General features: G+C 33.7%; 1 protein-coding gene across 6 annotated transcripts in view; it reads left to right on the forward strand.

Annotated features, from left to right (window-relative positions):
• The window catches only part of MPP7 (MAGUK p55 scaffold protein 7), a 76,232-nt gene that overhangs the window by 20,788 nt on the left and 28,224 nt on the right, over nt 1-27,220 (forward strand). For 2 of the 6 annotated variants that reach the window (XM_087946672.1, XM_087946675.1), the window contains exons 3-8: nt 3,884-4,002; nt 13,882-13,959; nt 17,466-17,546; nt 24,018-24,149; nt 25,369-25,450; nt 26,459-26,544. In XM_087946672.1, coding sequence (XP_087802798.1) covers nt 3,884-4,002; nt 13,882-13,959; nt 17,466-17,546; nt 24,018-24,149; nt 25,369-25,450; nt 26,459-26,544 — 578 coding nt within the window. Of the gene's footprint in view, nt 1-3,883; nt 4,003-10,487; nt 10,742-13,881; nt 13,960-17,465; nt 17,547-24,017; nt 24,150-25,368; nt 25,451-26,458; nt 26,545-27,220 lie in introns of those variants that run through there. The other 4 variants (XM_087946676.1, XM_087946674.1, XM_087946678.1 and 1 more) reach the window with 3 other exon arrangements.

A 27,220-nucleotide genomic window follows, 5' to 3' on the forward strand; every position in this document is an offset into this window, starting at 1 on the left:
CATTGGATCAATTCTAGCAAGATGTTCAGTTAAGATAAATGTGAAGTCCTGCAGATTTAATGTCTAAGATTAGAGGAATTTTATGTGAAAAGGATATAGGAAAAGTAGCGAAGCACCTGCTGACAATGAGCAAGCAAGCAAATTCACTTGTGGTCTGCATTAAAAGCATTGTTTCGGTATCATGAGAGATACTTGTTCTTTGGTAATCTGAATTAATTACCCCAAACAATGTATACAATGTTAAGTTCTGAGCACTAGACTTTGAAATGGACTTATAGATCCTGAAGAAGGTTCAGGGATGATCTTCCAGGCTGTTAAGATGTCTGCATAAGAAATCTGCATACTAATGTGGAAGGCTTCAAGAACCATGGACATCTGGTATACAAAAGAAAAGGCTTTGTGGACATGATAGTTATAACAGCCATAACATAACAGATAGTCTTAGTATCCTATGACTATAACTATATGTTGTATCTTATGATTCTTGATGAATATATATTTTTATGCACACTGAGAACTTCTGCACCAAAGACAAATTCCTTGTGTGTCCAATCACATTTGGCCAATAAAAAATTCTATTCTATGACAGTAGTCAACAAATATGTAAAAAGCTGTTACACAAAATGTACGAATATACATGTATTGAAACTGAGAGTGGGCAAGAACAAATGAATATAAAAGAAAGGAAGTTTCCAAGCGGTAAAAGCTGTTGAACTGTGGAATAGTCTGTCCACAGCTATGGTAGACTCCCTGCAGGAGGTCTTCAAATGTGGGTTGGATGGTGGTCATATATAGCTTAGTTGACTTGTTCATTGAACGTAGGGTAAACTAGATAACCTATGATTTCCAACTCTAATATTCTATGATTTTTTTGAATAATCATAATTACTTGTGATTTCATTTTAGATAATTCAGGGCAGAAATCTTCAAAACTGGAGTGAACATTTAAAATCAGGTTTAACAATACAGAATATGCCATAAGTATGTCTTCCGTGTAACAACCTATTCTCAAACGTTTTGATGGATTTTTATTACCAGTTTTCTGAAAAAGATTCTATGATGTTACTAACATGGTCTGTTCACCAGGGAAAGAACAATGCTAGAGAGAAAGTCTACATCAGAAACTTAAATTACTGTAATAGGTACCACTACTCCTTAGAGAACTTCAAAACTCTAAACCTATAAACAAGACTAGGATTTTCTAACTTTACCAAACTAGAAATTCACAACAGTTAAATTAATTTTAAGCAAATACAAATTTACAGAACACATCAGTGGCTTCATAGCTTCCTTTTTTCCTCTCCTGTGGAGAGCCTCTTATTTCCTCACTGAAGACATCAGTAATGATGAACAAGTTTACTACATTATTTGTGCAGTGCTAACCACAGGACATTGGATATGCTCTAAAACGTATTGTTTATTCATTCTGCTCCTGAACAATGGCAGTATGTTTGCGGAGCTTTGAAAGAGAATCTCCTGTTTTTTGTTTCTAACAGCATGCAATATGCCTTCTTGATACTTACCTTTTCTAATATTTATTGTTTTCTTTCAAAGAACTGAGAAGATTTGATCTTTCACAAATGGCTGTCATGACAAATATGGCCCGATACAAGCAACAGTTAACAAAATAGTTCCTGCCATCCCATCTCGCAGGATGCTTCTTATTATTTCTGATTTTTTTTCTTCCTTTCATGCTTTTCATGGGAAGGTGGATGTAATGCCAACAAACCCTGGGCTGCAGCTGCCATTCATTTTTATTTTCTAACATTTGAGTCCCGAAGGTATTCTTTAAATTTCTGCTTCTAAAGTTTGGCCCTTTGCTTTGCTGATTATAAGCTTCCCCTTTTAAAAATAGAATGACCTTTTTAAAAGTAAAATGTCAAGTAGGTAAGGAAGGAACCAAGGGAAGGTCATAAGTAAGTTGGCGCCACTCTAGATTTAATACCTATCTGAAAATCCTTTTAAGCTGATGAGGTAGGAAGAATTCTTTGTCTGCAAGGATTATTTACTGTTGTAAAAAAGCAATCCAATACTATATTTCCTTTTGCTGAGTTCTTGCTGTGTTAGAAACTGTTGCAGGAAGTGCAAGCCACAGCATATACTTCAGACAAATGTGATTCCCTCTCACTTTGAAATATTTAAGTAGCATCCATGTGCAAGATGTAGGTTTAGCCATCTAGTACTTCCCAGTATTTTTCAATTGCCATGCTGAGTAAACCTTACAAAAACTATAATGTGAAACAGATGGAAGGCACCTCTTTTCCTATCGCTCTTACATAAACTTTGCACTTAGTGCTTTGCTTCTGTGAATGACTTGGCTGACCTGAAGTCTGAACCTATAATCTTTTAGTGCGAATGCTGTTGGAAGAGGTTCATGGTGTAGATTCAGTGCTTTTTATATTCGGGAAAAGCTACAGTGATGTGGGCATTCTATTTTTATGCTTAAAAGCTACCATAAAGAAGATTAGCTTTAAAATAAATCAAAGTTTGAAATATGAGCATTGCCTCACAAAAGACCATAGAAAATTATGTCTGGAAGGATTTTTTTTCCTAGCTTTTTTTTAAATTAAATAACAACAGGAAGACAGGAGAACAGTACACTGCTTCCAAAAAAATTCTGCATTTAATTTTAGAACCATCATTCAGTGCCTCAGAAAATTGTGCAATAGTGTTGACCTGAGTTTAAGCTTTAGTCTTCAAGGAGAAATGATCCCATTTACAGATCATTCACTATAACTTAATAGGCAATATAATTTAATAAAATCAATGTAATGTAATGCAATATAATTTAATAGGGAATCATTTTGGAAAGGTGTTTCTTTGGAAAGGTATTACTGTGGTGATTAGTGCTTAATCTGATCATAAAAAGTCACACTTGTTTAATAGACATAATATCTCAGTATATTCAGGATTGCTACAATGAAAGAAAAATAATTGTCTATCATCTATATTGGATTAGCCAAAAAGACATCAATGCTTGCCATCTTTGATTATAACAGATAAGTATTGTGTCTTTTAGCCATAAAAATTCCCCACTGGATAAACATGCTATAAATAGGCCAAGATTTGGCGGGAAAGTTCTGCAAATCACATTATTATATTTTTTGGTACAGCTTTCTGAAGGATAATATTATGCTACCTGGTATTGAACCTATATGCTGCTGCATGTCTCAAGAAATTGTCATGGGATGTGACCTAAACAAATTGAGGCAGCCACTGCTTTAATCTCTGTGAAGGAATTTGGAGAAAAGCTCTGCAGGTGCACTCTTTTTAACAACAGCAACAATAAAAAAATCAAACATTACAAGGTTTTTTTCAGGAGCTATTTTATCCATGCATCTGTCATACCCAAGATTATTTTAAAAAACCAATGTATCAGAAGTATTTAAGAAAAACCACAAACTCTCTTTAAGGAACCACCCTATCCATTTTCTATACTTACAAGGATGTTTTTTCTGTTCGTGATTCATTTGACTCCAACATCAAGGGAACTGGAATAACGATTAGGCTAAGGAATGCATGTGTTTCTGGGTTTTGTCCCTTTCCAAAAAGCTTTATGAATTTTTGATTCAGTGTTAAATAAATATATCGCCATAGACACTTTAGCCACTGTTAATACAGAATACCATACCACTGCTGCAGCTTCTTTCCTTTTTAATCCAAATCTCTCTCTCTCTCTCTCTCTCTCTCTCTCTCTCTCTCTCTCTCTCTCTCTCTCTCACACACACACACACACACACACACACACATACACACACACAAATTTTTATTGCTTTATTTGATATATCCAGACTCAGTATAAAATGGTAAAAAGCAGAAGCTTATCAAAGTGCTAAATGAAATTAATTTTAATTTCACTTTATGTTCTATTTACTCTTTATAGGTCTGTATGAGCTGCTGGCTTCATTGCCAGCCCAGCTGCAGCCACATGTGGACAACCAAGAAGACATGACCTTCCTCTGGGATATGTTTGGTGAAAAAAGCCTTCATTCTCTGGTAAAGGTAAACCACACTAAATGCTCATTCTTTCTGAGAAACATATATGGAAAAACGTTTTGAGCAACCTCTCGTATACCAAGAATCAGTTACTCCGTGGAAACAAAACAGCCTTGTTTCGCTTCTGTGCTTCTGTGAGGGATGGAAGTTGTTAAAGGTTTCTACCAAAAATATTGCAATGATTTCATTTAATAGTGATGTTTTGGCAGAATGCATTAATGTAACAAACATATGATGTTTGCCCTTGTTTAGAATGAGGCAGCATGAATTAGTAGCAGGAAATCTGAGACTCCTTCATGGTCAACATTCATGGCCTGGAGTTTAGCTTACATAAACAAATGTTCACAGCAGAAATTAGATGGCATATATTTTTGAGGTAAAGTATGGCAACTATTCAGTAGCCACATTAATTTAAAATAATTTCCTTTAACAAAATCAACTGAAATTATAGTTGGTTCTTTAATTGGATTGTATCCATCAAAGATTGTGTTTTGTATATAAATATACTAAACTTGTATGACTAAAATAAGCATAGTGAAGTAATTGAAGTGAAGTAATTAATGGATATGTGTCTTCAAAAATGGTAAATGTTCATGTATATTGTACTTTATTATTTACAAAATTATTTGAAGTTTTGGTTTCATAATTATCATGAAGCTTTTAGTTTACAAATTGGAAATTAGACTTGTAAAAAATGTGTAAAATAAGTCTGCTACTTGGATTTTATACTAAATTTGGAGTCTAGCTTCTTGGAGAAATCTGCATTTCTGTAGCAGAAAACAGAGGGGAAATTATTCTTTTAGACTGACAATTCTTTATATGCTTATTTAGATATTTATAAATTATTTGTATGTTGTTTAGTCATGGATTCCAGCGAATTTACAGTTGTAAAAAGGCAGTAACAAAATAACATCTCACAAAGCTGTTAGTTGGCTTAACTGATATTTTTATCATGGTGTTCATACCTTCCTGAACATTAGCTTACAGTGAGGGGTGTCAAATTGTTGTACAGCGAGGAGATTACTGCTAAGAACACCATCCTCCAGGTCTCTTTAATTTTGCAGATGCAAGGATCCCATAGGCTCTCTACTGACTAACATGTATTGGCTGGCGATGATCCTGGAAGTAACAAGGCAATATTTATAGCTGCATTTCTGCCAGAAGACAATTAAAAAAACTACTTTAGGATGTTCTGAGTTGATAAATCTTTTCTTAGTTTGCAATAAAGGAGTGCTTTGGGATATATTACTGCATCAGAAATATGCCTAAGCATCTTTAACTCCATTTGGCCAGATGGCTTACTCATTATATGGTAACTGCAATTATTAAAGCACTTGAAATGTCTCTTAAAGGTTAACATAGTATTCAATAGAAGGCTAATCTGGAAGAACCCCTTCTGAAGGGAAAAAAAAGAGGGAAATTTAGCTAATTGTTGGAGATTTATTCAAAATGGAACATTTCAGATGATACAGTCATGTACTAAAATGACTCAGACAATTTATTTCACCCCAATTTTGTTCTGGCAGATTCCCTGGTATTGAGATACTTATCTTTTTTTAATTATGTATCAATTATTTGGAAACTAACAGGGACGAAAACTAATATGGTGCAGTGCTTAAAAGTGACTGAAACAGTGGGGAAACTCAGGCTTAAGTTGATAGTCAAGGACAGAAGCTTACTGTTTAATTTTAGGCTTGGTAATTTTTTCTTAATTCATCATAATTTCAGGAGGGTTGCTTTGTGGGGAAAAAAGAGGAAATGTTGTCTCCATGTACTTCACTTTGTGCTTCAAGATATAAGCACAGATACAAAACTAATAAAAGGAAAGATCACAAAGGTAGCTGTTGCCGTTTTTAAGGTTGTAAAGTATTAGACATTTTCCCTGATCAGCACAGGAGAATATTTGTAGCTCAGGGTTGAAATGAGGGGTCCTTGATGCTCCCTGAGCTTGCTTGTTTTCTTGGAGACATTTCAGTACCCAAACTAGGTAACATCATCAGTGCTGGTAAGGAGTGGGCCCTCTGACAAATTAGCCATCAAGAAAGTGCCAAAGAAGCCAACAGTAAATAGCCCAGCCAAAGAGTCTCTAAGACCACCCCCACCAACAGCAACAGGGCAAGGCACTAGAATATAAACCAAGAGCAAATCCCACTTCTTAACCAGTAATGATGATATTACCTAGTTTGGGTAATGAAAGATCTGCAAGAAAACCAACAAGCTTAGAGAGTATAAAGGAGCCCTCATCTTTCCCAGTCATTTACATAAAGTCCAGAAGACCTTATTTCCCCTTTTGTATTTCTTGATGAAATTTCTATAGGGAATGTTTCAAACATTGAAGAGTATATATTGGTTTATATGTAGTAGTGTTCCATTTTTCCCAAAGTTAAGTGAACTAATTTAAATATTACTAAATTATTTTTATAACATGAAATATAGAATAAGTTTTTTGTTTAATATATACAGTATATAATTTATGAGCCTTTTTCATTTTAAATTTAAAAATTGCTATCTTGTACAAATTGTTTAATGTTAGAAGAATGAATTAGATGAAAGAAAAGAAAAGATCCTGATCCAAATATAGACAATATGCTTTGTCTGACATAGGTTTTTTTTTGTTCTAGTTTTACTTAAAGAATAAAATGCATCATTTGTGCTGTTAAAATCAAGCCCTGCCTTGAACCAATAGATAATAATTCATGATATTGTAAGATGCTCCTGTTCCCTAATACTAATATTCAATTCCCCTTCTCTACATGCTGTACCATCTGAGGTGAGGCAGTTAACAAAAATAGAAGTAATGTTCTATGCGTGGAATGTTTACCCATGTCATCTTATGGGCTTTTGTCTTAGTTACCATTTACATGGTTATTTAATTTGTAATCTTTGAAAAGATAATAAAAGATACCACCTTAGTTCACCAAGAACTATTGTTATTCAAGAAGAGGGTAATTCTCTGCCAAACAAACATTATGTAAGGATCCACTGAGGCCATTTAAATTATTCAGGTGCCTCATAGGAAAGTAGTTCCTATGTTGTTCCATAGCAAGTAGTATTTCAGGTGTGCTGTCTGTGATCAGAGAGGTAGAAAACATCTTGATCATCATTGACTTTGTCTGGTACACTTTAAATAGCCTAAATTATTGATAGTCATTGAATGACAAAATTTTTCACAATTTAAACAGGTACACGTAATTGTTTATTTTCACAGCTTGTATGGTAATCTAATACATTTTTCTATAAAGCCCATCTGCAGGATGTGTTTAGGATTTTTCCTCCCACTTCCTGAAGCTGTTCTTCTGAATCCCAAAGTTTTTATTTTGTTATTGTCTTAGCTAATATGCTGGGATAGATCTTTCCCACATTAATATCTCTTAATTGCATGATAAAGGCCTCTAAGGCTCAAAGTAGACATTAATTTAAATAGTATCCTTTTCTATTTAGCATGCTTGTTTCAAAATATAAAACAATCATTCCTCAGAGGATGTCATGGTAAGTTCAGTATTCCAGTTGCATTCAGTGCCAATTGACAGTCATAAATTTTTTTTTTTAGAACTGTTGAAAATACAGGGAATATATTTTGTGGTAGAACACATTTTGAGCGCTCATATTTTCTTCTTAACATGTTTATCAACTAAATTTAAATTCCTGTATTTGAATTTATTTGATGCCATTACTTTGTGTAAAGGTCACTTATCTCATTCTGTGCTGCTATCATATTTTATTATTTACATGTATCTAATGCACTACGTTATCTTTAGCTCTCAGTCTTTCCATCTGGAATCTGAGGAAGAGTTGTAAAGCAAATATTGTCAGGCTTTTGTTCTCTTAATTTGTAGTTAGCATTCTTGTTAAGAAATGTCTGAACTGCAATATTAAAATACCTTTACAACTTTGCTTAATATGTTTGCTGTGCAAATGTCATGATGCACAAAATCATCTTCAAACTTTCATTTCATTTGCCAATTGTGATATGGGGTATTTATTTTTATTAGGCATATAGTCCCCATTCATCCTAACATCTAACAAGAAGCTAAAGAATTGTAACCTATAATATCTATGTTGCATTTCTAACTGTTCTACATTCCTTCTGAAAGGCATTGAAACACCTGTAATGTGAGTTTCATCTCTCTCTTTTTTAATGTCTTGTCTCACTTTTGTATTTTCGGTGTTTCAACTATTGCTACACCTCAGATTAAGATCTGCTAAACTTTGCCTTGCATTGTCTATTTTGAACTTATCTATATATTAATTGTCAAGGCCAAAAATATCATGACCTAGGAAAAATAGTTCTAGGAATGTGCCCATCATGTTAATAGCATATGAGTTATTTGTTACTTGTGACGGTTAGTAATGATGATGTCATTTCTTTTTTTCTTCACAATTTTTGCTATAATTTTGTCAACTCAAAAAACATTCATATGCCTGTTTTAGTAGTTGCCATAAAAAGGGGGAATCTGGAAGAGCAGTGCAGCAGTTTAAAAGCAAAAGTACATTCCAACTCTTATCTTTAAAAGATTGTAACTAAAATACCAGAACTTTTGCCGGAGAATATATTTAATTAGAGAACGTGAATGATGACACCCAGCCTGTGAACGGGCTTAATTGGAGAATCTGGTTTATGAGACACCAGGTGGGGAGGGGGAAAATAGGGTCATTGGTGACTGTAAATTACATATGCCAGAGTTGGCTTCATACAGGGCAGTGCCAGTATGTCGCCTCTAATGAATCCTTTGAAGTTTTTTGAAGTTTGAGCGATTGCTGGAATCCTGACAATTTACGATGCTAGATTTTCCTTTTGAGTTTCTAGCAAAATTGTGTTCTAAAATAAATCTCTGGTTCTGAATTCTATGCTACAGTTGGCAATTAAGCTGAATTTTGAAGGTAATGTGAATCATCATAAAACAGTGTTTAACTTATTGGACTTATTATATTTTAGCAGATTAAAAATGAGTGATTGTCATTTCTATAATCTGAGGTGTTTTTTTTGCTTGGCAGCCCCCTATAATGGAAGAGTCATCACTCCCTGGCTAACCTTTGTACAGTAATATTTTCAACATGTATGGCTTTGCACAACTGGCATAGCATTACTTGAATACTTTTTTACACAAACATCAGTTTACACAATTCTTTTAAAAAACATAATTCTCTTAGCGTTACTGTTTTTCTCTATGAAATTATGCCAGTTGTGCAAAGCCATACATGTTAAAAATATTACTGTACATTTTTTTAAACATAGCAAACACCATGCCACATCTAACTTACTTATTTTCATGAATGAAAGTAAACAAAATTGCACCTCTATCTTCCCCTCTTCAATTATATACAATTTTCAGAGACTTTATAAATTTAGATCTCTTTTGATAATGTTCCAGTGATTTTCAACTTTGTTTAAAGTTTCTAGGTTTAAATCAGTGTATCACTTGATTGTATCTTTTTAACATGTTCTGTCTAGCACCTTCAACCATTCGTAATCCAATTTCTCTAAGGAATCAAATAAGGCATTCATAGTTTGATAATCTTTATCCCAATAATATTTCTAGTTTGTAATTTCATTGTTTGTTACATTTGCTGCAGAAAGTACTTGAAGTATCATAATCTGAAAGAAGTCTCGTTTTCTTCTATCTGCTTTTTAAATTATTATTATTGTCCTGATCTTCTTAATGTTAGTCATTGCAATGTGTGCAAATAATATTCTTCATTTAACTTGGGTCTAGTGACTCCCTTTAGGTAAATTTTAGAATAAAAAAAATGAAATTCTGGAGTGATTCAATTTTTCATTGTTCATATTATCATTTCTATTGTTGTGGAAACTTTAGTCTTCTTGACGTTTAAATGCAATCCAGCTTTTTTACTTTCTTCCTTCGTTTCTAAGATAAATTATTTTATACAATCTTCATTTTCTGCCAGTAGAATAGTGCTGTCTGCATATCTTAAAATATCAAAATTTCTGCTACCAAATTTGATTGAAATTTCGGATTCTTTTAAATTAGAAGTTACCTCAAAATTGTCCCAAAGGTGCTTTTCAAAAGGCAATTGGATTTTGTTTGTTTGTTTGTTTTCCTTGAAGAAATTGTGCTTCTTATCTAAGAAACTTCTTCAGTTCTGACTGAATGGTGAAGAATAGAAAGATTTATATTCCTTGTAATCAATGTCTGGAATACTCTACCCGACTCTGTAGTTTCTTCCCCAAACCCCAAAAACTTTAACTTTAGACTGTCTACTATTGACCTCACCCCTTTCCTAAGAGGTCTGTAGGGGGGCGTGCATAAGCGCACCAACGTGCCTACCGTCCCTGTCCTATTGTTTCTATTATTCTTCTTTTATTTTTCTTATATGTACCCATTTCATGTATTCACAACTATGTATACACTTATACTTATTATCTTGTAAACAATTGGCAAATCAAATAAATAAATAAATAAAATCATTTGGTCATTAACACTCTGAAGGTTAGCTCTCTGAGAGTTATAGAGGCCATTCTGTATTCTCAGGGTCCCCTGAATCGGAATGCAAATGGGTGTGGAACCTTCTCTAAAGAACTTGGAGAATTACATCCTAAGAATCATTTTCTAAATGCCTCTGGATCTTTTCTTCCTTCTGGCCATATAAATAATGCATTTCTGAAGATTTTTCACAACTTGCCCTCCGTTTCTACCATTGGGAACATTGGAGAAGATTAGAGCAGCGATCCAATACACCTTTATACAACCAGCTATTTGACACAAAATAGGGCTGTTGAAGAGGGGTAAGAAATGTTTCATTTTTCTATGAAGTACAAGTGAACATAATTTTTCCTGCAAGATTTGTACAGCTTGGGGACATGAAATACTTTTTGTTTTGTTGTTGCTCCTTTTCTTCAGCAATGAACATTACATTTGGCAATGAGTGCTTTTGAGAGAGAGGGAGTGGAATAGGCACCTCAAAATTGCTTCTTTGTATTAATAAAATAGATTACGCACCAATGCAGCCTTGTTACACACCTTTTCCATCTTAAAGCAGTCTGTATTCAAGTTGTTATAATCATGGGTTGCATATGCAGTAATTAATAAACAAGCCTATGAATATGTAGGAGAAAGAAGTATTTTGAAAGATGTATTTTAATATATTTAAAGAGAGCATAATATCCCTGTATAGCTCTTCAAGGACTTCAGTTTTAGTATGTAGACTACATATATAAAACAGGATTGTTGCTAGAGCCTCATGTTTCCATGTCAAAAAATACAAGATGAGAGTTCCTCTTCCAACTTTTGAATACTTTTTAAAAGTTATTAAAAAACTTGAGATTAAAGTACACAACAAAAACTCATCCAATTGAAAATAGTTTTTTCAGCAGCTGAGCAGGGAGTTTGGCTGTAAAAGCATAGAGAAATTTATCTTGGAGGAAGGGTAATTTGTTTGGCTTTAATCTGAATTTCCTCTATCCACCATGGGGACCTCTTCCTATAAGCGGAGTCATCAAAACACTTCTCCTTATTGACCAAAAAAGTTCATTTGAATGAAGTCTCTGAAATCTCAAATAATAGCTGCTTTATTTTGTAACATGAGGAACAAAGAAGTCAGTTTCTTTCAGAAAGACCAACATTTGGTTTTTAATGAGCCTGTCCAAGGAGCAAGGGTTTATAATAGTATTTAGATTATACACTTGCAAAATAGAATAGTCTGCATAACTTAGCTATTAATTCAGAAGATGAACTTCATCCTTGTCTAAATTTTTCAGTTATATTTAAAGACTGAAAATTGAAAGGGGAATGCAAAATAATATTGCAGGTCAGATAAAACAAATACATTGAATTAGAAGGGAATTCAACATTAATTTTGCATATAATACCATTTTGCATATAAAGCTATAGTCCTAATATTAAGGTTTTATAGTTTAAAATAGAACATTTAGTATAATCATTTCTACAATTGTAACTTTATAAATATAGCTAATTTTCAAAGGAATTTTAAATTTCTGAATTCCTGATATGAATTCCTGATGATAACACAGTGGTTAAAATCAATGAGATATTTAACTACTGTTAAGATTAGAGAAATTTTAGGAAAAAGTAACAATTTTTTTCAGGGTTCCTCAATCTTTGTGGACTTGTTGACACATTTGCAATGTTATAATTTGTTTTGAGAATTATACACATTTAGAAAATGGTGGTTTAAGAGAGTTATTATATAATATTATATAATATTATATAATAAAGGAACTGGGCATGGCTTACAGGAACTGGGTACGGCTAGTCAAGTGAAGAGAAGGACCAGGAGAGATATGATAGCAGTCTTCCAATATCTGAGGGGCTGCCACAGAGAGGGTCAAGTTATTTTCTAAAGCTCTTGTAGGCCAGACAAGGAATAATGGATGGAAACTGAACAAGGAGAGATTTAACCTGGAAATAAGGAGAAACTTTCTGACAGTGAGAACAATCAACCAATGGAACAGCTTGCCCTTGGAAGTTGTGGGAGTGCCATCACTTGAGACTTTCAAGAAGAGATTGGACTGCCATTTGTCAGAAATGATGTAGGGTCTCTCGCTTGGGCAGGAGGTTGGACTAGGTGACCTACAAGGTCCCTTCCAACTCTGATTATCTGTTAAATCTGTTAAAATATTTTATTACTTTATAAGTTTGTAAAAGGAGGGATGGGTTGTGTAATCAGTTTCTCAGAATAAAGGAAGTGCTTTTCAAATAATTTGCAAATTTGTTTTCTGACTATGGAAATATAATAAATAATAATCAACTCACACATTTTATTATCTTAATATAAATGTCATAAGATAAATCAAAATCCATCTTTTTTAAAAGGCTTCAAAATTGGTTTGGGCAAATCATGCAGAACTAATAACATCTGTGATAAGTAAATAGAAATCATATTTAATTGCAGTATGTTTTGGGAAGTAGATAGAAAGTACATAGAAAAACATGAAGGTGCGTTCTTGCAGGTTTTCCAGACATGTTATTAAATCTATTTTTGGCAGAGAAATGTTAAATTATATTGACTTGATGCAGTCCAACAAAAGAAGTTATGTAAATAAGCAATTTGCTTATTGAAATTTTAGAAATATATTGCTTTCTTGGTTATTTTTTTAAAAAATGTTCTAGCATAGAAGAAACATTTTATGCAAAATGGAAGGCTTGCAAATCATTGTGACAGAATGTCTAGATTTTATAATCAGACTGTAAACAGTCATTACTTGATTGTGTTGAAATATGAGGAAATACTAATGTTAGTTTGTATAAATGCAGGAATATGTTGTATGTTTAAATGACTTGATATTTTATATGTTTTAAAAGACTTGAAGAAACTACCTGTTTACATCTTGTTACAAATGTATTTTATTCCATAGCTTGTCCAAAAATGTTTAATTGTATGTACAGAGGATCAAAACAGATGGTTGTGACATGGCTATTAAAATCTAAGAAACATGATACCCAAGTATATTTTGCTGAATAAATATTAGGAAAACAATGTAGCCCTTTGCTTGTTTATATTGGTAACTTCAGAAGTATTGATGGTAAAATACAGCATTTTAGGCATTTTTTGTTTTCAAAAGAATTATATTATCTAAATCGTAAATAAGGTGTAAGAAAATATGTGGGGATAGATAAAGAACTACAAAGTAAAAAACAAGAGAAAGAAAAGTGAATGTAGTTTGACTGTATATTGGTCTGCAGTGGTTATTTTTTCCCCCCATTTGACTTCACTTCATCACTTCATCATCACCAAAAGGTGACGATGAATTGTGTCTACATGTTCACTACTAAATGCTTCCGTAAAATGGATAGGGTTTTTGGTTTTTGTTTTGTTTTGTTTTTCGCAGTTGTTTAACTAGCCAGTATATATCTCCGAAATATATTTCTGCTGCTAACTAAACCTTTTGGTTCCATTATTTCCTAGATTCATGATAAATTGCATCACTACGAAAAAAAGAGCCCTGTGCCCATGTTACACGGTGCATCAGCTTTGGCAGATGATGTAAGTGTGTACAAAATGTCTATTGACATCACTGATTTTAAAGACTGAAAGCAGTGGATAGAATAAGCATATGAAGTAGATCATCTGAGAAGAATAAAGAATACTTCCCAAAGAACTCTATGGGCATAAGATTTATCATCTTGTTTTGAATTGTATTAAGTCTTTAATTCTAGAAACATGGCATTTAGAATGGTTCTCATTCTGCCTTGATAGCCAAGATAAATTGTAGGCAGTGGTATTTTAACATCTATCTTGAAAGAAAAGTTGTTACCATCTTGTTACTAAATGAAAAGAGTGTTGTTTTCCAAAAATACATATAGATGAAGTAGCTAATAAACTGAGAGAATAAGAGAAATTACTAATAATTAAAGAAATGAGATGTCTTTTTTAATTATGGAAGCAATTAGAAATGAAATTATGCCAAAAGGCATGTTATTTACTTTATTGTTGCTATACTTTTATAGTCATTTTTCAAAAATTAAGGAACTAAAAACTAGTACAACTAAAAAATAAAGGAATTAGAACACAAAATGATGCAGAAAATAAAAATAGAAAAAATACTAACATAGTAAAGAAAAAGAAATGAAATATATAAATAATATTTCCCCTTCAACAATTTTAGTAATTTCATCTCCTTTTCTTAAAATTCAACAAATGATCTCTTCTTTCCATATCCAATCTCTTAGCTATAAACAAATCCTTAAAACCTCATTGGTCAGTCCATATCAGCTAAAGCCTATTAAGGCTTAGAAGAGATAACAACATATCAATTTTAACCTTGATCAAATAAACCAACTTTATATTCCTTCCTTTTGCTTTTAACAATCTTTCAAATAAAGTCCTAGAACTTGATTTCTTTTCATTTTTTGGTTCCTTCTCACAAAATTCTTAAAAGCTTTATGTCTCTTTGTGAAACCAATATAATAATCCAATATAAGAATGTTATCCAGGTATCTTTGTTTATTTTTTGCATATCCATTTTAACACCAACTAATTTTATTCATATATCGTTCGTGTATTAGTCATGTAATCCTATTCCATATCATTCTTGTAGCCTGTTATTTTTAAATCCACATTCAGATCAATTTGTCTTAACAAGTAAAAATTGTTCCTCTTCAATAACATATTTTAAACAGAATTTAATTATAATGGCAGACACTCATAAAATTAACTTCTTGGCCCATTGTTGAAAAATAACTTTCAATATGCCCATTGTAAGGTATTTTGCTCATCCTGAATTAGCAGGTCTACTTTAATTGTAATCTTTAGTTCCTTCTGATTCTCTATTATATCCAATCTTCAAAGCTCCATTCTATTTTTTTTAAAAAATTCGAAATAAAAGTATTTTTCATGTGAAAAATTCTTATAATGAATTCAATTTTTTTTTCAAATCTATCTGGACGCTTAGTCCATTTGTAATTTTCCAAAATCAAAGATCTAATCACCTTTTTGCTGTTGATCCAAAAGGTTTTTTTTAGTTCTTATATTTAACTTCTTTTATGAAGGATTGAAGGAAACTCACTTAGTACTATAAACCTTATCAGTCCTATGGTTCCTAATAGCTGAAAATTATCTGAAAATTAAGTATGGGTAGTCCTTGACTAGGTATTTACTGTTTAATGACTGTTCAAACTTAACAATGGCTCAGAAAGGGTACTTTCAGCTATTATAAAATGCCAGGCATCCCCAGCTCACATAATTGAGATCTATTTTGCTTGGCTACCTTTTCATACAATCAGTCGTCAAGTGCCTTATAATCATGTGGTCATAATTTGCAATCTTTTCTGCTGACGTCTTCAGAAAGTCAGTGGGAAAACAGTCGGGAAAAGTATCAGGGTTTCAAGGTATTGTTCCCTGCCTCTCCTCCTCTTCACACAGAGAATGCAGAAATCCTTCATCTGGCTCCAGAAATGAAGTTCGGATCTTTAAGAGTGCAGGAGTTTACCCCACCTCATCCATGCCTGGAAGGGAACTCCTGCGCTGAACTGGAAAAATGAAGTGGGAATCCTGAAGATCCAGGCTCCATTTCTGTGCCACACCACAAGAGTTCCCCTTCCGCTCATGGAGGGACCTTCCTGTTCTCCTTTGTTCTTTTACTTCATCCACTTAACTTATGAAGTCGCTTTACGACTGGGAGAGCCAGGATTTTGCTATTGAGCAAAGAAATCACATGGCATCTCATTGAAACAACCACCTTGCTCACCGATGGAGATTCCAATCCTAATTGTGATCATAAATTGAGGATTATCTACATGCAAACCCAATGTCATTTTAGTTACGCCAACCATGGTTTGAGCAAGATTGCTGTTTCTTCATCTCCCAGTCAGTAAATTCATCAGAGACCACACTGGAGAGGAATTATAAAGAGACAGTCCTGCTTTCTAATTCTTCATTCCAATCTGTTTATTAGCTCTGTTTTTAGTAGGATTGTCTTCAGTTTACCATTTCTTCTCTGGTGTTACTTAGAATTTTTATTAATAATATCTTCTGATTGCGTGCATAGTTGTGTAAATTATGACAAAATACAAGGTGCTGCGAGAAAAAATAAACTGATTTAAAGGATAAATACATACAGTGATGCATACCTAATGACAATTTTTGATACAGTGCTGTATTTTTATTGTAGACTGATATTTTCATGTATTTTTATTTAAACATGTCTAAATAGAAGGGAATAAGGAAGGTGTGAAAATAACATTTTTGTAATTACAGATTCATAATTGTTGAACTGGATGATTCCAGAATACTAGCTCCTATGATCATGAATTTACAAAAATAAGTTCTTTCCTGTGGCATCTGTATTGTTGTATAACAAGAATGCGGTCATTGTTCTATGAACTTAGAGCTTCTTGCTATATTATCTAGATCACTACTTTGGATTATATTCTGACATGGTTGAGTTAATTTTCAAAGACTGTTCAGGCTTTTGAACGCTTGAATATCTGGTGATTTGACTCTTAGCTACATTTCTGTGATTCACTTGTCATACACTAAACAAGACATTTGCTTCTTGTATACAAACATAATAAAATCTGGAGTAGTAACACAACAGAAACACCATGATTCTGCATTCCAGCTCTAAACAAAAAAGCTACTGTGGGTTTTTTGGAAGCAGTATATTTCATCTCTTCACTTACAAGCTAGTTTTTATAGACAGCTATAAATTTGATCCAACCATTTTTACAAGCAGTGCTTTGTTTGCATGCAAAGGACCATTCACTTAGATGAGTGTTCTGGGATTTGCTCTCATTGCGATAAATCAGAATGTGATCTGGGTGCTGCTGCCAGAAATGGTCAACCTAAGTCAAATTCAGTTGAAAGACTTGCCCAGAATATAGTGCAAAGAACAGAAAATGAAGAGCAGTGATTGATTATCTGTTTTTCTTCATGCTAAAACTACTTGAAAGTAATAAATTTGAACAAACTGATTTTGGGTTGTCATCAACACATTGAATAAAACAATGCATTCGCTAATATTCTTTGGGCCGTTTTAATTTCCTTCACAGCTGGCTGAAGAGCTACAGAATAAACCACTAAACAACGAGATCAGAGAACTCTTGCAGCTGCTATCCAAACCCAGTCTCAAGGTAAGGGTGTGTGGTTTGTACCTGTTAACCTGCAGAATTGCTCGCTCATCAGTTTTCAAAGTACGGTGACATTTCTATGAACATTCTTGTGTCCGTATGTATGTGCAGAATTGCTAGAATAAAATGCTGAAGGCAGAGAAAAAGATTTATAATATAATGCATTCATTGCAACTTAATGATATATTTTATATCTTATACCATATAGACAGATTAAAAAGCAATAAAGTATTAAAACATACATTTCTAGCTAAAAATTCATTTCATTGCTACCATCCAAAATCTGTATATGAAAGACTGTCTTTATTGCTATTAAGCCAAATCTTGCTACGTTCTTAGAGTAATATCAACTTTGGAAAGGATCTCAGAGGTCATCTAGTTCAAGTGCCTGTTCATTATGCTAAAGCAGTTTGGATAAATGGCCATCCGGTCTCTATGTGCAGATCTTACTGTGGTGCAAAACAGATCCAAAATTTACCAGACAATTGAAGATAATCCAGTCAGTTTATTCAATCCTGTAAGTCATTCAACTGTGTCTTACAGCAAGGAACCTTAGAGTCAAATTAACATAAGTATATGTAAATGTGTTACACACATAAAAGCTCTCAGTAAGTGGTGGGATTCAGATTTAACAACTGGTTCTCCCAGGGTCTTGTTGGTTGTCATGGGAGGCGTGGTCCATCTCCATCCTCCAGCTCTGCCGCACATGCAAGACGAGCCTCCCGCAACAGCCAACCTGACCGTGGGCGAATCAGTTGTTAAATTACCCTTCCCTGGCTATCAAATGGATCCTGGGCACTGCAATGGAGAAATGGGCAGGCAATAGAGTAGCCAGCACAAGGGAAAGAGGAGGAGCAGGGAGAAGAAAGAGGGAAAGCGGCCTTTTCCTTCCCACGCACCAGCCACTTTGCTGCCCATTTCTTCATGGCAGCAGAGCGCCCAGGATCTACTTGGATAGTGAGGGGGGGGGGGGTAATTTAACAACATGTTCACCAGAACTGGTGCAAACCAGCTGAATCCCACCACTGCTCTCACTGAATCTGCATTTCTTCCTTCACCTTAGTTTGTAAGTGTGAAATGCCATTGCAGTTATTGCAGTTCGAATATTGGGCTCTCACACATTGTATAAGCCATAATGTCATTTGTTTTGGCATAGCAGTTTGTATAGATCTGCCCAAATGAAAAGTAAATAATATATGAACTTTACCAATTGTAATATATTAAGTAAAGGAAGGATAAATAAGCCATGGTTTATTATGTGTTAATCCAATTATTGTGTTGGGTCTCGATTCACCCTTATTAACCTCTCGCTGGTTTTCATTTCAGCAAGAGCTAAGTTCAGTTTGTAATACTAACTAACTCTGAATTCAACTATGCTATCATTCATACAGGTTCACAAATTTATCTGGCTTAGAAACTAGGCAGGGTGGGGTCCATCTAGTAGGAGACCTTTAAGAATTACAAGACTTGTTGGCTAGACATGGAAATGACAACATCATATTTCCATATTTAATATTGCTGCCAAGAAAATTATCTGAATATGTCCATCATGTGGTCTTGAATCCAGCTGATTTTGAAAAAGAATTCACCTTTTCAACTTTTTCAAAGTTATCTGGTAAGTTCTTCCTTGCTAAGCCCCATCATGTGGTGATGATTGTTCCTGGTTTAGAGTTACCTAGTTTGGGAGATTCTTAGTTAATTGGTTTTTGCAGTTTCTGCTGAAGTAGAAGTTTCTCCTTCCAAAATATGTGGATTAAAATTAAAGTTGTGAAAAACAGTAGAAACAGTATGCTTCCTAAATGCAATTTGGTGATGTACATAGGCCAAAAGCATAGCATTCAGATGAATCGTTTGAGGCATTACAATGATAATGGGATTGGTTTGTATCCAAAGGAAAATTGGCATGTGTGTGGCTAATGTAGAATGCTTTCCTGCATCAGTGTTAATAACAACTGAAGCATTGCTGCCTCGTGCGATTAGCAGTACACTGAATTAATTTTATGTTTTAGGAAAGAGAAGGAGCTCTATTTGTCAGGGTGAAATGTTCCAATTTGGTTCCACTTGGTGAATGATTTTTGGGAGTATTTCAGGAAAAGCATAGACTTCTTATATCACAATTGTTAGATAGTTGGCAGTCAGGTTGCTGTAGATAAATTTGAAAATCAGTGCAAATATATCAAGTAACAAATCTTAAATTTTGAGAATGGCAAAAAGCTAAAAAATGAATCACGCGGTCTTTGGGTTGCTCAGGAAAGAAAACCAGAACAGTTGAATTCTTAAAGTAATACAAAGTAAAAAAAAAAAAAAAAAGTAGAATTATTTTTATGGAACAATGAAGGTTTTTTAAAAAAAAACTTTTATGCTATCTTGTTCTTTTCCCTGCTTCAGCAGAGTAGTTTGATTTCCATGCAACTTTGTTATCTTACTGGTTATAGTTGCTTACTCATTTCCAGTAAGTTGTTTAATGAAATAAATTTGAACACAATATGCTGGACTACTGTCTTATCATGTCAAAACATACTGTAAATCTTTATGTTTAAAAGTTTCTAAATGAATACTGTACGGGTTAGTCCTCAACTTACAACCACAATTGAGCCCAAAATTTATGTTGCTAAGTGAGAAATTTGTTAAGTGAGTTTTGCCCCCTTTTTTCTACTTTTCTTGCCACATTTGATAACTGAATCCCTGCAGTTGTTAAATGAATAACAGCAGGGGTGGGATTCTCCTGGTTCGGACCAGTTCGAGCAAACCCCTAGCTCTGACAATCAGCTGGCAGCAAACCAGTTTGCTCCAACAATCCCCCCCTGCGCTGGGCATACCTATATCCTCTCAGCTAATTTGTGCGGCAGAGTTGATTGCCTTTCCTTAGCTGTGTTATTCCCCAGTAGTAACATAGCAGGTACTTTTTTTGGGGGGGAAAGCTGATTACCAAACCGGTTGTTACACTAGCAGCATCCCACCACTGAGTAACAGGGTTGTTAAGTGAACCTTAACAGAATAACAGAGCTGGGTGGGGTCTTGTAGGTCATCTAGTCCAAGCCCCCACCCAAACAGGAGACCCTGTACAGTTCTGACAGAAGGCGGTTCAATCTCTTCTTGCTTGTCAGAAGGTCGCAAAAGGGGATTGCATAACCCTGGGACACTGCAACTGTCATGAATGTGACTCAGTTGTCAAGCATTCGAATATAAATCACATGACCACGGGGATGCTGCAACGGTCATAAGTGTGAAAATGGTCATAAGTCCCTTTTTCAGGGACTGCTGTTGTAACTTCAAACAGTCACTGTTGTAAGTCAAGGACTACCTGTAGTCACCTAGCCTGCATGTATGTATGCCCATATGTATCAAGACCAAAAAAAATCCTTTCCCTTTCTATTTATCTACCATGTCTGTCTGTCTGTCGCAATACAATGCAAAGTTTATTTTGTTTTATTCCCAGCAATTATTCTTCCTGTTACCCTGCGTTGTTTTGCTGTTTTACTCTATACTCAGTTCTATTTTATTTACTATTCTATAGTCTGTCCAATTATTCCAGTACTGTGTTCTAAATAAAAAAAAATACTTTTAGCATTCTTTTTTACAACATTTAATTATTTAAATTATCCAAATTGTTTTTCCTTTGGTCTAATTCTCCTAATCCTTTCTGCCCACACTGTCCCATAGTTGTGTGACTTCAATACAGGTAGTCCTTGACATGACCACAATTGAGCCCCACATTTCTGTTAAGTGATACATTTGCTAACTGAGTTAAGCCCCATTTTACGACCATGCTTACCTCAGTTGTTAAGTGAATCACTGCAGTTGCCGGTTCTGTGAGTCTGGCTTCTCCATTGACTTGGCTTGTCAGAAGGTTGTAAAAGGTGATCACATGGCCTTGGGACACAGCGACAGTAATACATATTAATCAGTTGCCAAGCATCTGTATTTTGATTACATGATCATGGGGAGGCTGCAAATGTTGTAACTCTGAAAAACAGTCATGAGTCACTTTTTTCAGTGCTATTGTAACTTTGAACAGTCACTAGATGAACTGTTGTAAGTCAAGGACTTCCTGTAGTCTGGATACTGAATGAAAACTGGTTCCTGGAGTCAATGATAACATCACCAGTCTGATGGTGGCCATAACTCATTTGTCAGGAGTGTTATCTGTTAGGGGCAGGGCCAACTATCCAAATTTCCTGTTATTGTTACACACACCCAACTGTATTTTTTTGTTTCAGCTGCCTTTTTGCTATTTATTTCTGTTTCATTTGACTTTCCTGTCCTTCAGCTCTCTTATCTTCTATTTTGTGGATTTGTCAAGTTCAAACCGAACCTGTCAGAAGCCATTTTGTTGTTTCTCAGTTGTCACACATTATGGGGAGCATGAGGTGGTGGTGAAGGAGGCTGGAATACATTGTCAGACACAACACAGAACTGTCTCATGGGAACCATCTCCACATATGTCAGATGAAGATGGAGAGGAGTGCCTAAAGAGCCCGCCAATTAGCCTAATTGGACAATGTGACTTGTGATACTTGGGGAGGGGATCATTTACTATTTTAACTATTCTGAAACCACGGGGAATATTTAGAGTTGGTTTTACATTTAATCGTGCCAATATGATGTGCCAATAAGTTCTCTGAGAGAGATCTCAGATCTGATTTGCTTGGGTTCGTTAGTCGGAACATTGACGTCTTTTCTATGGGTCTTCTTTGCATAGTTCTTGTTCATTTGCTGAACAATGGCTTCAATGGCTGTTCTCATCCCATCCCTCCTCGAATCTTCTTGCAATTGGAGACCAAAAAAAGGAAGTGAGGAGGGAGGGAGGGAGCGCAGTGGCTTGCCATTGGCTTATTTTTGACTTTTTCATACTGTATACCCATTAGGTGGCTTATAATGGGCATCTGCTTCAAATTTGCTTCTTCTTTTCAGAATTTGTTTTCAGTTTTTCTCCTCTACCATTTGAAAGCTTTTTTTAGAACTTTAAAAATTGATTAACTAGATGTTGCTACAGCAGTATCATCTGTCATGCTTACTATACTGTTGGAGATTTTTAAAGACTCTCTAATTTAATTGTTTTTATTCGAAAGACTTACTGATGACCTTCTGTGGGCTCAAAAAACAGCAGGATCAGGCACAGTTAATACTTGGAAGGAAGACTTTCAGGGATTAACAGGACTGTAAGCTAGACTGGAAAGCTAAAAAAATGTGGCAGCCACCTTTGTATCATGTTTATGAATCATCAAGAGATTTTTCTTTTTTAAGTAAGTGGATCTGATTAAATAATTTTCAAAATCCTTCTGAAAGTATGGTTTGAATTAGAAAGGGAGGAAAAAGAGGTGCCATAGAAAAGAAAATAAGTACTGTAACCAGATGACATAAAGTAGCTGCTTCTTTGAGTGGATATTTAAGAATATGTAGACTCCTGATATTAACAATCCAAAAAAGAGGAAACTAGTTTAAAGAAGGAAAAGAGTTTCACTTCATATGTACTATATCCATATTAATAAGAGCTTCAGACCAATTCACTGGTGCAGAAGAGTAGATGTTCAATGTTTAAAACTTTCAATGCAGAAAAAAAAAATTACATGTAAAAATAGAATTACCATGGTAAGGAAAAATCACTGTAATATTATTCCAAATAGCACTATTTCAGCAGCAGTCATTGTTTTAAAATGGTAAGTATATTATGATATTAAGCTGCAGCAGTAGCTGCGGTAGTTTCTTGTTTACAAAAGAGATAGAATGGTTAAAAAGACCTACTATGTATTCATACCTTGATTAATTAATTGTAATACTTTTGGAATGATCATGATGATTGCAGTTTTCTTGAGTTCTGAATTCAGTTTAAGGATATATTTTAATATATTTTCTTACACATTGAAATGAGCATTGGTACCAGTGCCTTTGCCCAAACAATATCAATTATGTATGGTATGGGATTTTAAATGTTCTATTTTGATCAGGTATACAAATCCAATAATATTTATATTAGGTTATACAAGAATTTGAATCATACTAGCTTTAACATTGTAAATGTGATACATGTTTGTATTAATGAATATGCCTAAACAAAATTTCTTCTGTTCATATGAATGATAGCTTTTAGATGGTGAATCTGGAAAAATAACAATCCTGTGAAGACAAGATCCTTAAAATATACATAACCATTAAGCATTTTCTTTCTTTTCATGAACAAAAAGAATCCAGTTTTCTGCTTCTCTTCACTGATGTCTTAGAAGTTTGTGTTTGTATTGAAGTTTTGTTAAATTGAACAAATACATCCTTTCTACAATACAGAATGCAGCTCCTTTGATTTTATTCTGGAACAAAGTACTGTTCCTAAGCTGTGAGGGACACTTTCGTGCCAAATCATTGCTGATGAGATGCAAACTGTATCAAGGTCTGCAGCAGTGATGGTAAATTACCAATGCAGATACTTTTTAATGCTTTTTAGTTGACAGTTGTTTTTAACCCACTTTGTTTTTGCAGGCTTTGCTTTCTGTGCACGATATTGTTGCTGAGAAAAGCTATGATCCTGTATTGCCTCCCATGCCTGACGATATTGATAATGAAGAAGATTCTGTGAAAATCATTAGGCTCGTAAAAAATAGAGAACCTCTAGTAAGTTTTAGCACTTAAATAACAATAAGCAGCAGCAATAGCAGTAGCATTTGGCTAATATTCTAAAAATGAGTTGATGGCATCACATGGTTTTGTACTAACCAACAGCTGGACTCCATCCAAACTTATATTGTTTTCATTCTTTGCCATATAATTCAGGATGAACAGTTAGTCACATTTAAGCCATGCTGATCCTGTGTAGGTAGCTAAAGAAAAAAATAATGGAATCAGGATCCAGAATCTGATTCTATTCTGCATCTTTATTTTCAAAGAGAGCCAAGAAGACCAAAGAGACCATATGTGTTATGTTGTTTTTATATCAGTTTGAAATATCTTATTCACAAGCTGACTTTATGATCTACTGTTTCTTCTGCTCCTTGCATAATCTATATTTTGAGTCATTTGATGATTTTTCAATTCTGCCCTTGATTACATTAGTTCAGATGGCATCCTCTTGAACAGCCAAAACAAAGCCTTCAGTTTCTTTTTTTTAATTCCAGTTATCAGTCATTGCCAGCTTTTATCTTTTATTTACTTTCCCTCCCCTCCCATGATCGAACAGTATAATAAATCAAATACTTTTTATAATCAATCCACACCATATGTGAATTGGTTTTTTTTAGCTTTTGCAGTTCTTCAACATCAAAATATGAATCAGAAGTTGATCGTTTGTGCCTCTGCATTTCCTTCAATTTCTGTTCTGTTTTATTGAATGGTTATCATTTTCTTCTAAATAATCTTGGATGTTGTTCATTATTGTGCCTGGGAATAATTTAAATATTGTAGTCAAGCATGTTATTGGCCTACAGTTTCCTGGTATGACCTTTTTTTGCTTTTTTTTTTTAAAAAAAACCCCAGTAAGTTCTGCCAATTAATAACCAGTCATTGATGTCTCTTATGCAATACTTCATTTAGCTGTTTAGTTATAATTAAATATAAACTGGTAAGATGTTCGATCCAAAAACCATGAAATTGATCAAGAGATGTTCAGTTTTTAATCATTTTCACTTAATTTTTAACTGTTGCTGTTGTTATTATTAGTTCTTCCAATTGATTTTTACCAAATTCAAGATTAATTTGGTAGAAATCAAATGGAAGAACTAATAATAACAGCAGCAATTATTTTAAAAATTTCAAGTTACCAGAAAACAGCGTCTAGAAAATTCTTTTATGTGGTTCAACTTTAATTTTATAGTAATTCTTAAATTTATTTTTAAAGGGAGCTACTATTAAAAGGGATGAAATCACAGGAGCTGTTGTTGTGGCTCGGATAATGCGTGGAGGAGCGGCAGACCGAAGCGGTAAGAATTTTTAAACTATAGTTACAGATATTGAATGCTGGATTTAATTGCCAACTTTTTAAATGTTAAATCAAGCAAAAACTATTAATTGGATCTTACTGTGTTTTAATGTATCATGGAATGTAATTCATTTTTTATCAGGTATGGATTATTGGAGCAGATGTACAACCATAATATTGTGTATTGTATTTTATTCATTCATTCATTCATTCATTCATTCGTTTATTTATTTATTGAATTTATATTGTTGCCTATTCACCCATGGTGATGACTTATTATTATTATTATTATTATTATTATTATTATTATTATTATTATTATTATTATTATTATTGTTGTTGTTGTTGTTGTTGTTGTTGTTGTTGTTGTTGTTGTTGCAGTACTTTAAAGAAAAGGAGGGAGAGGATGTTGTCAGTTGGAAAATCAGTTTCTATATCAACTTATTTCTGCCACTTTACAATAATACTTCACATTTCATGTAGATTGTACACCTAATATATTAATAATTAGAAATTCTGCTTGATAACAAAGATGTTTTTATAAACTTGCCAAAATAACACAGTATATACAGTATTGGAGAATGTTTATTGAAAAAGAATTTCACTATCTTTGGTTCTGTCTAATGTCATTCCATTAATCAATGAAGTTTCTTCTTCTGAAGATACAGCTAGTCAATTCTGGTTAGCAGTTTTCAACTCTGCCAAAAGCAATCACTTTCATAATTGCCTCCCAGCCCTTAAAAAAACTAGTTCAGAAAATTTTAGGGGCTATCTGGTGATGAAGTGGTTAGGGAAGTTAATCAGCTTAATGTTGGATATAATCCCTTGTTGATATAGACACACATGAGCACATATATACACACACATATATAAATCATCAGTACACAACTAGGCTTGTGAAGAAGAAAAGCTAATGTTTAGTTGGAAAGAGCATGGCTTGAAAAATGTTCAGGTTGCAGTGGTGCATTTAATAAGAATTATTTAACTGTTACATAACTGTGTTTCGTAGGTCTCATTCATGTAGGTGACGAGCTAAAGGAAGTCAATGGAATTTCAGTGGCTGATAAAAAACCAGAAGAAATTATACAAATTCTGGTAGGTTGAAAATAAAATATTTAAATTAAAAATGCAGAAGATTAATTTTTCAATATTGATGTTTTTGATGCTATTATCTGAAGTTCCTACTAGATGTTTATAAAGAAAAGAGTATAAAGCAGTCTCCATAAAAAAGTGAAATGACTAAGTTACTTTTTGATAAAAAAGTACAAAACTAATAAATGTATATTCATTTTACCTGCATAAAATATAAAATAGATATATTCAGACCAACACAAAAAGTACTAATTTAAAATAAGTCTCCTCCCAATGTTGTTCCTTAGGTTAAATTCTTCTCTCCATAGTGCAAAAAATTGGGTCATATCATACCTGAAAGATCTGTTACTGGCTTTTGGAGAAGTTATACACTCTTGAGTTAATTAATTATTTGTTAATTATTTATATTCCGTGCAGACTTAAGATTCAAGGAAATAATTTATTGAGTAAATCTTTATAATATATTTATGGTATATATCTGATAAATAGCTATCATCTTCTAAATTATAAACAAATTACATAATATTATATAAATTTATAAAACCCTCTGATAGAAAATAGAGATTTAATGCATTGTTTGCTATAAAAGAATAGGAATTGGACTGGAATCAGATGCAGATTCAATTTATTATGTCTTCTGTTTTGTTTTTAACTATATAATATAGTAATTTATATTTAC

The sequence above is a fragment of the Notechis scutatus genome, chromosome Z (genome assembly GCF_049901735.1).
Source record: "Notechis scutatus isolate UNSWTSFEM ecotype Mainland chromosome Z, rNotScu1.2, whole genome shotgun sequence".
In the NCBI taxonomy this organism is placed as follows: Eukaryota; Metazoa; Chordata; class Lepidosauria; order Squamata; family Elapidae; genus Notechis; species Notechis scutatus.